The sequence below is a fragment of the Carcharodon carcharias genome, chromosome 22 (genome assembly GCF_017639515.1).
Source record: "Carcharodon carcharias isolate sCarCar2 chromosome 22, sCarCar2.pri, whole genome shotgun sequence".
Taxonomy (NCBI): Eukaryota; Metazoa; Chordata; class Chondrichthyes; order Lamniformes; family Lamnidae; genus Carcharodon; species Carcharodon carcharias.
Window position 1 is genome coordinate 39,932,154 of NC_054488.1, and position 14,801 is coordinate 39,946,954.

General features: G+C 40.9%; 1 protein-coding gene across 3 annotated transcripts in view; it reads left to right on the plus strand.

Annotated features, from left to right (window-relative positions):
* The window catches only part of LOC121293638 (casein kinase I), a 53,365-nt gene extending 38,798 nt beyond the window's left edge, over positions 1-14,567 (plus strand). The window contains exons 9-10 of one of the 3 annotated variants that reach the window (XM_041216801.1): positions 9,099-9,158; positions 12,749-14,567. In XM_041216801.1, coding sequence (XP_041072735.1) covers positions 9,099-9,128 — 30 coding nt within the window. In that variant the 3' untranslated portion in view covers positions 9,129-9,158; positions 12,749-14,567. Of the gene's footprint in view, positions 1-6,357; positions 6,429-9,098; positions 9,159-12,748 lie in introns of those variants that run through there. The other 2 variants (XM_041216799.1, XM_041216800.1) reach the window with 2 other exon arrangements.
* Positions 14,568-14,801: the final 234 nt, after the last annotated feature.

Below are 14,801 nucleotides of genomic sequence, written 5' to 3' on the forward strand. Positions count from 1 at the left end.
TTCCAGGCAATTGCCGTGCAAACCTTACTTCAGGGATAATGTGGAGGGCGGGGGGTTCCCCAGCGCATCTTTGGAGAACTCCACCCCCCCCCCCCCCCATGCAATGCTCTGGAGCTCAGAAGTTATGGTCCAATGTTCAATAAATGCATAGTTGTTTTTTTTAAACCTTTCCTTATGAGCAAATAAAGCTTCTACAATGTGCAATGGAAATTGTATCTTCATGATTCCAGTCTCCAGCTTCACTGTTAATAATATTAGATCAACATTTAAATCTTTAATGTCCTGAAATCCGTTTTGTTGTCTATTATTTTTAATCATTCTTCTGACGATCAAGGAAATGCATACTCCCTAGTTAACTGTGCTCCCTATCTCAATCCTTCTTCTAAATCTACAGCTGCAGTGTGAATTTTGTGTACAAATACTATCTCGCATTTTCATAGCTGTTTTAACTATTGATCTCCCATGCCTGGGCAAACACTAGCAGGCCATTTTTAAACATGCCTTTTGAAAATAATAAGATCTGGCAGGTAGTGCAATAATGTGTTGTGAAACATTTATCAAAGCAACAAAAAGGTTATGGCACGTCAGCCTCTGTTGGCCTTTCCAGTGCATTTATTGCAAAGTTGTCCAGTCTTTTCACGTGATGGGCCACCTTTCAGTTTTTTTTCTCACTCAAGGGGCTGATGAGCATTTTCAGCAAGTTAAGGTTTGGCACAACATGGATTTCTTTTTGAAAATCATATTTAATATCAAAGCAATAAATTGATTTTAAGAGTAACTAACAAAAATAACTATTATAAAGTGCCAAGCAGCAAAGCTAACTGATAAGACCTTTTTGCCTTCTCACTTAAGCAGAGCTAGACACACAGACTAGGCCCCAAATCATGGCCACCAGGTAAGAGGTGGTGATCAGGACTGAACTAAGGAATTGGGTTTAACTAACACTGACCTTGCATTTGCCTCTGGTGACACACACTCCAGGCTGGCCTCAGCAGAATTCATACAGAACTGGGGTTCAGAAGCAGGTTACCTTTTAGCCTGGGTTATTCTCCCCATTTGGTCTTCTTTGTGGATAGGTTTTGGGGAGCAAGGAGGGGAACGGTGCGTGCATGTGTCCGGCTCACTTAGTCTCAGGGTTCTTGCTCTCACCCCCGCACTCGCACAGACTCACTCACCCACCCACTCTCGGACTTGCGAACTGGCTCAAACAGGCTTCCTTGCACACGCACAGACTCCCCCTCACCTTGGCCCAGGAGGTTTGGATATTTTACTTCTGAGGAGTAATTCAGGATGGCTCTGAAGTTGCCAAGACAAACTTCTTCACTTTTCCCTTCGGAGACTCCAGCTGCTCCGGGCAGGCGTTGTTGCTGCCACTGTGTTGATCCTCATGGCCTGGAAAAACTCAGCAGGTCTGGCAGCATCGGCGGAGAAGAAAAGAGTTGACGTTTCGAGTCCTCATGACCCTTCGACAGAACTTGAGTTCGAGTCCAAGAAAGAGTTGAAATATAAGCTGGTTTAAGGTGTGTGTGTGGGGGGCGGAGAGATAGAGAGACAGAGAGGTGGAGGGGGGTTGGTGTGGTTGTAGGGACAGACAAGCAGTGATAGAAGCAGATCATCAAAAGATGTCAACGACAATAGTACAATAGAATACATAGGTGTTAAAGTTGGTGATATTATCTAAACGAATGTGCTAATTAAGAATGGATGGTAGGGCACTCAAGGTATAGCTCTAGTGGGGGGGTTTTTTTATATAATGGAAATAGGTGGAAAAAGGAAAATCTTTATAATTTATTGGAAAAAAAAGGAAGGGGGAAACAGAAAGGGGGTGGGGATGGGGGAGGGAGCTCACGACCTAAAGTTGATGAATTCAATATTCAGTCCGGAAGGCTGTAAAGTCCCTAGTTGGAAGATGAGGTGTTGTTCCTCCAGTTTGCGTTGGGCTTCACTGGAACAATGCAGTAAGCCAAGGACAGACATGTGGGCGAGAGAGCAGGGCGGAGTGTTAAAATGGCAAGCGACAGGGAGGTTTGGGTCATTCTTGCGGACAGACCGCAGGTGTTCTGCAAAGCGGTCGCCCAGTTTATGTTTGGTCTCTCCAATGTAGAGGAGACCACATTGGGAGCAACGAATGCAGTAGACTAAGTTGGGAGAAATGCAAGTGAAATGCTGCTTCACTTGAAAGGAGTGTTTGGGTCCTTGGACGGTGAGGAGAGAGGAAGTGAAGGGGCAGGTGTTGCATCTTTTGCGTGGGCATGGGGTGGTGCCATAGGAGGGGGTTGAGGAGTAGGGGGTGATGGAGGAGTGGACCAGGGTGTCCCGGAGGGAGTGATCCCTACGGAATGCCGAGAAGGTGGGTGAAGGGAAGATGTGTTTGGTGGTGGCATCATGCTGGAGTTGGCGGAAATGGCGGAGGATGATCCTTTGAATGCGGAGGCTGGTGGGATGATAAGTGAGGACAAGGGGGACCCTATCATGTTTCTGGGAGGGAGGAGAAGGCGTGAGGGTGGATGCGCAGGAGATGGGCCGGACACGGTTGAGGGCCCTGTCAATGACCGTGGGTGGAAAACCTCGGTTAAGGAAGAAGGAGGACATGTCAGAGGAACTGTTTTTGAATGTAGCATCATCGGAACAGATGCGACGGAGGCGAAGGAACTGAGAGAATGGGATGGAGTCCTTACAGGAAGCGGGGTGTGAGGAGCTGTAGTCGAGATAGCTGTGGGAGTCGGTGGGTTTGTAATGGATATTGGTGGACAGTCTATCACCAGAGATTGAGACAGAGAGGTCAAGGAAGGGAAGGGAAGTGTCAGAGATGGACCACGTGAAAATGATGGAGGGGTGGAGATTGGAAGCAAAATTAATAAATTTTTCCAAGTCCCGACGAGGGCATGAAGCGGCACCGAAGTAATCATCGATGTACCGGAGAAAGAGTTGTGGAAGGGGGCCGGAGTAGGACTGCAACAAGGAATGTTCCACATACCCCATAAAGAGACAGGCATAGCTGGGGCCCATGCGGGTACCCATAGCCACACCTTTTATTTGGAGGAAGTGAGAGGAGTTGAAGGAGAAATTGTTCAGTGTGAGAACAAGTTCAGCCAGACGGAGGAGAGTAGTGGTGGATGAGGATTGTTCGGGCCTCTGTTCGAGGAAGAAGCTAAGGGCCCTCAGACCATCCTGGTGGGGGATGGAGGTGTAGAGGGATTGGACGTCCATGGTGAAGAGGAAGCGGTTGGGGCCAGGGAACTGGAAATTGTTGATGTGACGTAAGGTGTCAGAGGAATCACGGATGTAGGTGGGAAGGGACTGGACAAGGGGAGAGAGAAGGGAGTCAAGATAACGAGAAATGAGTTCTGTGGGGCAGGAGCAAGCTGAGACGATCGGTCTACCGGGGCAGTTCTGTTTGTGGATTTTGGGTAGGAGATAGAAGCGGGCCGTCCGAGGTTGGGCGACTATCAGGTTGGAAGCTTTGGCTCAACCGTGTCCGGCCCATCTCCCGCGCATCCGCCCTCACGCCTTCTCCTCCCTCCCAGAAACATGATAGGGTCCCCCTTGTCCTCACTTATCACCCCACCAGCCTCCGCATTCAAAGGATCATCCTCCGCCATTTCCGCCAACTCCAGCATGATGCCACCACCAAACACATCTTCCCTTCACCCACCTTATCGGCATTCCGTAGAGATCGCTCCCTCCGGGACACCCTGGTCCACTCCTCCATCACCCCCTACTCCTCAACCCCCTCCTATGGCACCACCCCATGCCCACGCAAAAGATGCAACACCTGCCCCTTCACTTCCTCTCTCCTCACCGTCCAAGGACCCAAACACTCCTTTCAAGTGAAGCAGCATTTCACTTGCATTTCCCCCAACTTAGTCTACTGCATTCGTTGCTCCCAGTGTGGTCTCCTCTACATTGAGAGACCAAACGTAAACTGGGCGACCGCTTTGCAGAACACCTGCGGTCTATCCGCAAGAATGACCCAAACCTCCCTGTCGCTTGCCATTTTAACACTCCACCCTGCTCTCTTGCCCACATGTCTGTCCTTGGCTTGCTGCATTGTTCCAGTGAAGCCCAACGCAAACTGGAGGAACAACACCTCATCTTCCAACTAGGGACTTTACAGCCTTCCGGACTGAATATTGAATTCAACAACTTTAGGTCGTGAGCTCCCTCCCCCATCCCCACCCCCTTTCTGTTTCCCCCTTCCTTTTTTTTTCAATAAATTATAAAGATTTTCCTTTTCCCACCTATTTCCATTATATAAAAAAAACCCCCCACTAGAACTATACCTTGAGTGCCCTACCATCCATTCTTAATTAGCACATTCGTTTAGATAATATCACCAACTTTAACTTTAACACCTATGTGTTCTATTGTACTATTGTCGTTGACATCTTTTGATGATCTGCTTCTATCACTGCTTGTTTGTCCCTACAACCACACCCCCCCCCCTCCACCTCTCTGTCTCTCTATCTCTCCGCCCCCCCACACACACACCTTAAACCAGCTTATATTTCAACTCTTTCTTGGACTCGAACTCAAGTTCTGTCGAAGGGTCATGAGGACTCGAAACGTCAACTCTTTTCTTCTCCGCCGAGTTTTCCCAGGTAATTCTGTTTTTGTTTTGGATTTCCAGCATCCGCAGTTTTTTTGTTTTTATCCTCATGGCCTCCCTGGCCTGCTCCACCATCTTGACCCCTGTGCTCCTCTAGGGCAGGTTTCTCTGTGGGAGGACGAGAGATAGAAAGTGACACCAAAGGCAGAGAGAGCATGTGCTGTGAAACAAAATAGAAGCCACTCACCTTCACACTGCTCACTGGTGAGCCTATCAGCAGCAAACGTAGGAGAAAAACGGCCTGTGATTGGAGGAGCAGCTCCTTCCGAATCTTTCATTGAACTTACCTACCTATATTTTGAAGAGTAAATCCACGGGCTGTATACAAAGGCATGACAGGTCAGATTGTTGGACAAGCCTGAGTTATTGTGTTCCTTAATCACTAATTAAATTTTCCATGGTGAATGTGGATAATTTAAGATAAATTAATACGTCATATATCCAACATTAAAGAGGTAGCAATTAGTTTTAAATTGTGTATAAATGGATTCCAATTGCCGAAATTTATCTTGTGTGAAGCTTTTAACTTTAATTAAAAAGATATATATTTCATCATTATGAACCCTTATTTTTTTCTCAAGGTCCTACATTTCATCATGTACTAGCAGTAAAAATATATTGGTACTATTCGATAACTCGAGTTAAAAAGGACATATTAGGGAGTGATTAACTGGAGGCTCTTTCACTTGTGTATCAAATCCATATATCCCACTCACACAAGCATTCAAGAGCTTTCAGAATTTCATACTTTTGAAAAAATGCCCGTATTCAATAAGCTTTAGTTACTCTGCGTTCTCAAAGTACTTGTAATGTTATCGGTTTAGATGTAAGTGTTCACAATCGTCAATGGGAAAAGTAATGAGATCAGAGAAGAATATTTTTTGGTGAACCATTGGATATACATTTCATCACTAAGGTGTTGTTGCTTACATTTTAATAAGGAAGTGGTAAGTTGTTGATTGTACATGAAGCTTAATGATAAAATGGAAGTTGGCTTATCTATGTAGAAAGTTTCTAAATAATTCCTTCACTTCCTTTCCTTCCTGTGCTCCCTCTACAGCCCTTCTAAAGTAGGAAGTGGTTAAATATACATGTCAAGGAGTCAAGGATAAGGAAAGGGTTTGTACACCCATTAAAAAATGAACCTAGCGTCAAATGTTGCATTCCTTCAAACACCACATCACTAATTCCAAGAACACATGATTTGAGAACTCAGTTAACACTAATAATGAGTGTTGAATTCTTATTTTTTGTAGAACATCTGGAGGGAGGGAAACCTGAGCTACAAATTGATTAACTGTGGAGGATCATAAGAATGGCTTTTGTAGCCCATATACACACTGCAGCAATACAAGAGAGTCAATGCATGCGTTTTAAGTATTGTTAGACTGAATTGTACAGCTTCCCTCAAAGTGACAGTGTACTTTGTTTTAAAAGTTACAGGATGTCTCTTATCATATGCTTACAAATGGGGAAATAAATTATAGGAGGAAACTGCTTAAATGGATGCCTTTGGCAGAAGATAATGTACTAAATGTTACCAGCTCTCCCAGCTAGGAAGATATAGATAGTGAGGAGTTGTTTGTCCATTGTCGTCCGTCCATGTCTCTCTACCCCCCCAGGCGCCCCCCCCCCCCCCCCCCCTTCCAGCAGTATCTCAAAAAACCAAAAATCTCAAATGTAGCTTGTCTTTACAGGTTTGAGTGGAAGTAAGTAGAAATTGTGTATCATCTGGTTTTCCTTTACAGATGTTTCTCGATGAATTACGACGGAGGTTGTGAGGATGCATTCCTGGTAATTTTAAAAATGAGATTATAGCCCACTGGCTCCAAAGATAGTAATTTAAATTGAAATAATCCACACCCTGGCTTTGTCATTTCTAGTGTAAGGCACAACAAACCTTTCTAGTAATTTGAATTTTCAAACAATTGCTTACTTTGTATATAGATAATGCTGAAGTATCCTCTTTTCAAGGAAATGCAAACTTTAATGTAAAAATTCACGTCTCTATTTGAAATTAATGTTGTTTCCAAAAATGATTTCACACTAAGGCCTTTCCTGAAGAACACAACTTTCTTGCTTTCCTCCCCACCTGTTTGCAGGTCACTGTTGTGGAGCAGCAGGGCTCTTAACATACATTTGAAGCCTGTAAAACACCTAAAACTTTCACCTTGCTGTGTCTGGATTATTTTGATGAAAATAGAAAAGTTGCATCGTGACAGTTTGAATTAGCCGGGCTGGTTTGGATTGTGGTATGACTATAGCGTGCTGTGTGTGTGTGTGCAGGCTGGTGACCTGTGTTTCAGTAACAATCGCATTTGCTTGCAGCATTCACATATGCAATGCTGAAACAGGTTTTGCAAATGTGTGTGAACATGGCACGTAATTCAGAACAAAATGAGAGCACTTTGTATTTGGTGTAAATGGTATTAGCTTACCTTGTCAGCTTAGGGTAGGTGTTATTCATTTGCTTTCTGTTTGGCATTACTTCCTAAAACATAGAAACCAAGTATTTTTCAAGGCATATTTTAAGAGCTTAACTGTTTGAATTGAACTTACTGGCACCATTTTATAGGTTTATTTTTACACTCTCCCTTACTCCCAACAGTTTGAGTTTCAACATAGTTTTTTTCAGCATGCCAGAACTCAAGTATTAAGCTTTAATATGGTTGAAAATCTTTCATCATGACCTTCATGACTTCCTTTATCTGTTAATATCGTTGCTTGGGAAATGCTCTTGAAATAATTCCATAAATAAAATCATGGTACCTGTATAACCCGATAATGTTTTTGTTGCATGTTTTCATAAAATTGAAGACAGAACCTTTCAAATATAGTTTCTGCTACTTCCAATAACAATTTATTATCCAACAACTTGAGGTAATCCTATGATGCTGCATTATTTTATATATGAAGCCTCATTGTTAGGCTTTGCACCTGGACAGTTTGTACCCTTCACACTGCCTTTGAGGTCCACATGACAATGAAGTTTACTCAAATAAAATTGAAGTCATTTGCAACTGTGTATTAATAGTTCTGTAGTTTCTGTTGGAGTTTCTATTGTCTTGTTTCTGTTAGACCTTCCACCACTTATCAAATCTGATGCATTTTATTCCTTTTTGACTTATTTTATAGTTTTCTTTCCTTTATTTCCCATTAATACAACACTTCCAAGTGTTAGACAATGCTGAATGATATGAACCACCTATTCAAGGTGTTCTGGATGACCCCTGGTCCTATAATGTACAACAACATGAAATTGCTTTTATGGAGTGCCTTTAACGTAATAAAAGATCCCAAGGCACTTGACAGGAATGTAATCAAATGGAAAGAATTATCACCAAGCCAAAGAAGGAAACAACACAGGTGTCAAAAGCTTGATCAGAGGTAGGTTTTGAGGACTGTGTTAAAGTAGGAGAGAGAGGTGGTGGGGTTTAAGGAGGGGAATTCCAGAACTTGGGACTTGCACAGTTGAAGCCAATAAGTCTCGAATGAGTGATTGAGTCCTTGGACGACATTACAGAGAAAGACATAGGTGAGGCCATGGAGGGATTTGAACACAAGAATGAGAATTTTTAATTTGAACCATTGATGGACTAGGACCTTATGTAAGTTGGTGAGCACAGGGGTGATGGTTGAAGGAGACAATGCTTGTTTGAATATGAAGCAGAGTTTTAGGTGAGCTTAGTGGTGGAGTGTGGACAATGGGAGGCGGTTGTTCTGGTTTGGGTATTTGAGTATTGGCACCAGCTGATTTGAACTCTGCTAACCTGGCCTCACTGCCAGGTGCCGAGTGCATTTTAATAGTTTCAGCTTGTGGGGTATGAAAGGCTCACAGCAGGTTACTAGTGCTGCAGGAAGCTAATGTGGCTTTGGTGTACAATTGATTCAAGATGCTGTGAAAGAGTTATAAACTACCAGCACAGTCATTTGAAAGAAGTTGTGCGGAATCATGCTTGAGAATGTAATGGAAGTTGAAATGTAAATTTTATGTGCGTTGCACCCATAAGTAGATAATGTATAGAGCTTTTGAATATCCACGGATACTTATTCCGCCAAAGAGATGGCCAGAGAAGATGTCTTTGAAGTGACCCGTTTTATTTAGTATATGAAAACAACTGAATTCTGAAATTTCAGCCCTGTGCTCATAATTAGAATGTTGCTGTTACCACTGCTCAGGTGGATTTTTCTTAGAGTTCTAAGCGAACAATTGGTTTAAACCCATATACATGATATTTTGTACTTCTTTAGGCATGGACCAGGTTGTCCAAATTCTTGCTGACTTATTGGCTCATTAAAGTGAGGACGATAAGATGGAACCTGTATCCCGTTTAAATTCTGGATGGTGTGCAATTTCAAGCTCTCATGTCCATCTTGCTAATTTAGCTGTGTGGATAATTACTGGAGTTTTACAACTCATTGTTAACAATGGTATTTTTGTGTGGGTAGTGGCACAGATTACAAATGGCTGTCTTTTCCCCCACCTCAGAATAGCCTCCCTTTCGAGCATGGCATGTAGCTGGTCCACACGCACTGAAGGCAGCACTGGGTGAGTTTATCTCAGTCCCATCTCATTGAAGTAGAAAAGAAAGGATGGTAGGGTTTAAAGCAAATTGTGTAGGGATCAAATGTCTAATCAGTACAACAAAGTGCCATGGAATCCCCACAAATAATCATACTCCACATGGAAGATCCTTCTCATGAATCTTTCAATTTAAGGTAGATATTGATGTCTCAACCTTTTGTGTAGAGCTAGCTCTACAGATATAATTGTAAAGAACACTAATGCTTTGTTTACACTCAATTTGTGTACTACATTCCACCCTGTACAGTTTGGATCTTTAAATTTGTATTCACAGTGTACAAGAAAGGAGGACAGCATTAATTATGCTGGAGTCTTCAACTCCTTTTGCAGTGAAACTGTATGTTAAAAATCGATTAAAAAATGTAACCACTCAAAGTCAATTCAGAACTGCCTCTGCAGCCATTAGATATTGTTGAACTTGTATATTCCAAAGCTGCTTTCCCAAGTATACTGCAGAGCATGTCAAACATTCAAAGACAAGTGCAAGAGTGGTCAAACCTGACCTGTTTTGAAATTAATTCTCAATCAGATTCAGTACAAGGAGCTTTGGAATACATGGAACTTATGTTATCCAGCACAATAAAGTGTATAGCTTATGCATTTGTACTAGTGTGGATGCAGCATCAGGTGCCACCAGTATGAATGTAGGCTGAGTAATCAATATAAATTTCTGGATATTCTGACTAATAATATGAATGCATATATATGAAACTTTTGGGGGTTAGGGAATAGGGCAAGACTTTGCTTCATTTTTACATTACAGGTCTGTGTGTAAGGAAAAACCCTCAAAGCATGGATATTGAAAGGTAGTTCAACATTTCCATGCTAAAAGTGTTTTCATGTTGCCTGATACTTTTCCTCAATCACTTGCTGCAACATGTTATCCTGCTTGTAACCTCTGCACCCCACCCCAAGACTGCATCCTGGCTGCTGTATTTCCTTGGAGCCTTAGTTTGCATTTTCCAGTTTGAGTTAGTGTAGACCACTTCTGCAGTGATACTTGATCTTTTTAAATTTTGCCTTGATTTCCATTAATCTGCTTGTGAAATCTTGTTGCACGCTCTCCTGCTTTGATAATTTTACTGTCAACACTTCACTTTCTGCGTGGGGGAGTTTTGCTGTGTTGCAACCATTTGAATTACACTGGTTCAATAAGTGAATAGATCTTTAGCATTATGTTCTGATAGATCATGGTCCAATGTTTAAAGACATTAAACAAATCAAACTAAAAAAGGGGATGGTAGCAACTGGTATTGTTTGTTGGTGGTGCCTGTCTCCAGCATGAGGCAGTGTGCAAAGTTGCAACAGTTTGGGCTGTTAGTTTTTACCCCAAGTTTACTTATCGAGTTTTTCTCTATGAATTGCCCAGGGGCTGTTCAACAAAAACAGCTTTTACCTATATAACTGAGTGAAAATCTTTGTTAGCACTGCTCCCTTTCATTTGTTTTTTATATCATATTGTTAGCATTACTGTGCTGGTGTGTATAAGGGGTATATCAGTCAGTTCAGTTACAAGTTACCAATTGGTCTGCTTCAAAAATCTATAAATTAGCCTGAGTACAGGCTTACGGTTAGGATCATAATTATCAATTACAATAGTGAGACTGGGCTACCTTTTGGATTTTGGTGATTCCAAATCTGCTTTTATTTAAATACTGAACATAACAGAACATTACTAATGTTTGGTGCTGCTGAATAAATTAAATATTTTAATTGATAACCATTTTGCAATAAAGAGAAGTGAAGTAAATTCAAACTTAATATTTCACTTGGGATTCTACAAATTAGAATGTTGACATGATATGTGGCCACGACACTAAGAGTTTTCATTGAGATGACTGGGCTAATTATTACATTGTTATGGTTGTCACAAATTCATACCACAGAAACCCTAAATGGTCATCAAAGACTCAAAATGCCTTTTTATCAAAGGTAAAGCATTTTCCTGCAGGTCTGTATTGTCATGCTTCCAAGCTGAAAATATTTCAATAGATAGTCTGCAAATGGTTTTGCTTTGGTACACTTTAGATGCATACCTGTGACACCAGAAAACACAGAAATGTAATATATTTCAAAATAGAGTAATTACAGAGTTGAGAATAAACTGCCTCTTAAAGAGGTGAATTTTTAATAAACTTGGAGAAATTGTGCTTAATCCTTTTGGAGAGTAGTTTTGATACTGTATTTAAATATTTGCATCGTGCAATGCCAATGAATATATTTTCTTGGGTGACATTTAAAGGACCATAGCCTCAAAGACTTACCCACTTGAAGTTCAAAACATATGAAGTTTTCAATTTAAATGTACAATATTTAATTGAAATTTCAAAGTCGTTAAATTATAGAAAGTTCAAAATGAAACGCTCGAAATCCAACATCCAAGTGTTTATTGATCTGTTCCACTGTGACCAGCTTCATTAGTTCTTATACTCCTATTGCAAATGTATTTTGCATGTGGCCCCATGCAGTGAACAATATTATTAAATAAAATAGTGTAGTATGGCTTTTTAAATCATGAGTGAAGTTGTTGAAATCGGTTTCGACAAAATAACCTCGTCCTTTAGCAATCTCCCTTCAGTGTAAGGTAGGAGAGAATCTGGAATGAGGATTTTCTGTTCAAAGTTGTTCACTCAACCTTTTTCTTTCTGGAAACTAATTTCTCTGAAACGGAAGTATAGCTGCTTAGATAATGTCCCTGGCTTTGAGCAAATAATATTGGTGTTATTTAGAGCTATCTCCTGGTTGAAAGGAAGAAATCTTATGGGACATGCAGCTGCTGCTATATCTTACAGCAGTTTCTTAGGTTTGTTTATGTGCCTTTGAAGATGAGTGCTATTGATCGCTATTGCTTTTGGCGATTGAGATAGTTTCTACATATTGACAAAGCAAATATTACGAGACCAGATATGCAGTGGGTAAAATGCAAATTGCAATTTCTGCTACCAGTCCCAGTGGTATGTCTTGATTCCGGCTTTAATAGCACCCTGCTGCATTCAGTACTGGTGGGAATATTTCCATTGCTTTTACACCAGGATCTTTGTGGTTTCTGAATTTGAAAACTTCCTGAAAAATAATTTCATTAGGTAGGCTGTAATGGTTTTGCTCTGACCCATATTATGCAGAATTTTCGGAGGGTATTTTTTTGTTTTGACTGTTGCCTGCTAAGAATTGGGCTAAGGTGCCTCAGCTCAGCTCACTTACATATCACATAGGCAGTAAGGAAAATGTCATCCCAGAAGTCTGGGCTGGCTTCACACATTTCAGAGATGAAGAGGTTGTACTTCAGCCCACCGCTCTATCCAGTCCCCAATTTCCTTAGTTGATTTTTTTTAGGATGCTTTATAAAAATTTGAATATCCCCTAAGTTATAACTGCTTGGAACATGGATTTGTAGAAAGTATTAATCCAATAGCTTTTTGGGCTGTATCCCACTTTATGCAGCTTTCTTGTGTTTGCTTTTGTGATCCACATTCCCCTAACAATGTATGTCAGTGGTTAGACATTAACATTGTGAACTAATAAGGAACTAATTTTTTGTTTGCTTCTTTGGACAGATCCCAGCCCGGGTGACTTCCAGCGGCATCCATTCCGCTGTTCCTCGATGAAAATGACTCACCATGGAGGGCGGACAATGCATGGCTGATGTCCCATTCTAACCTTGAAACTCGTGACCCCCTACAAAGCAAACTGATGAAATGAAGCTCTCGATGCCTTTAACTAAAATGCGGAAGGAAAACTTTTTTAAAAAGTTTTCTTTAAGAACGCCTTTGCAAGGAGACCTTTTGCCTGACTGCAGTGTAAAATACAAGTTAAAAGATTGCGCCCACTGCTTCAGTAGCAGGGGCGACTCTAAAGACGGTTTACAGAATTGACCGCAAATAGAATAGATATCGCCATCCCTTCTCCTTCCATGATTGGCATTATGTAGCCTTTTATTACTCTACTGTACAACCGTAGATCTTTACCCAGTTTAAATATTTTGTATCAGCCTGCTAAAATTGAAAGCAGCATCTATGTAGATAAGTAGAATGTTGTCCTGCTTTTATGTATGTGATGCTCTTATAGGTTTGAGAATCTGAAATGGAGATTGATTGACTTGAAAAATCCTGTAACACATAGGGTTGGCAATGAGTGTTTGTGAATTTAAAAGCAGCTGATTTTATTTAAAGCTTTCTCCAGTCTTTTGTATTAAACTTGAGTTTGAAAATGTTCCCTTTTTTGGTAGCACACTGTATCAATTAATGTTTTTGGTTTTTATTATCTAGGTTGTTTGCGCACTTTTAACTTCCACATTTTATTTTTTTATCATAATAAAAACTGAATGATCATTGGTGCCAGAAGCCATTTTCTGACTTGTGGAAGAAGCTGCCAACATACCCGGCAGAAGCAGTGTGGAGGAAAATGGCAGTGCCAAGGTCCAGCAGAAAATGTGACCTTAAAAATCAAAATGTGGAAGAATAAAGTAAAAAGTAATGATAAAGCTGTGTTTTGGTGACAGTTATTTTTAAAACTAGTGTGTCTGATAAGTGTTGGTACCGAGTTTACTCTTGGGGTTCCCTAGCCTAAGGGGTTATTGCATTTCCATTAATCACTTAGGTGTAGAAAGAGCTTTTTAAACAAAAAGCTGTGAAGGACTTGTACAGTAAAAATGTGAATTCTGCCATTAGCTTATAGGGGCTAATGAATCTATACATTCCAATGCGCATGCTTCAAAACATCCTACTTTGTTTTTAAAATGTTTACATGTGGCGCTGGTGGACCCAGCTTGAAGGTTTTTTTGAAAGCTAACTGGGATTCAGGCAAAAATGGAGTATCATAATGTGGTTGCTATGTACAGCTTCCAGGTAGCACACTGAGGGGGATGGAAGAACTCATAGATGTGTGTGTTTTATTATTTTTTTTTTCTATCAGCCACACTTACATTTCTCATCAGCTTCTTGGGAGGTAGCATGAAAGGGTATCTGGCTACATGTCAGAAATGCCTTACTCTTGATGCATGCGCACTGACATGTTAAACAGGAACACAGCGAGAACTGGCGTTACTGCATTAAGATTCTTCCCTTCATTTGAATAGTCCTGTGGGGGTTTTGTTGTAAATGTTTGTGGTTAAATTAATATTTCCCATAAGATTTGTAAGGAGAAACTTGAAGATTCCCTACGACTGATTTGTCGAACTGGTGGTGCCTCCAAGATATCGGACTCCTCCAATTTTCCTTTCAAGCAAATGAACTCATGATCTTGGGTGGCTGATTTACCCCTCTGTAGAATGTCTGTGTATATCCTGTGTAATGGTTAAGAAATACTGGTAACCTATTTGTATTGCAGCTGTATTTGTGTACTTTAAAAATGTAAATAAATTCATAATGACTTGTACTGGGTTTTCTGTATTGCTCTAAAATTCAAAGTTAGGGCACTTTTGTAATTAAAGCTTTGGATATTTGTTTATTTTCAATTTAACTTTAATGAGAAGTCTTAACCTTCCCTTGTTCGTGTGTACAATTTTATAAAGTTTGCAGTAGTTTCTTCCGTTGAAGTCTGGAAACAAATGGAGTGTGTGCTCTATAACCTCCTTGCAATTATAGCCTCAAGTCCTTTGCATTCCACAAA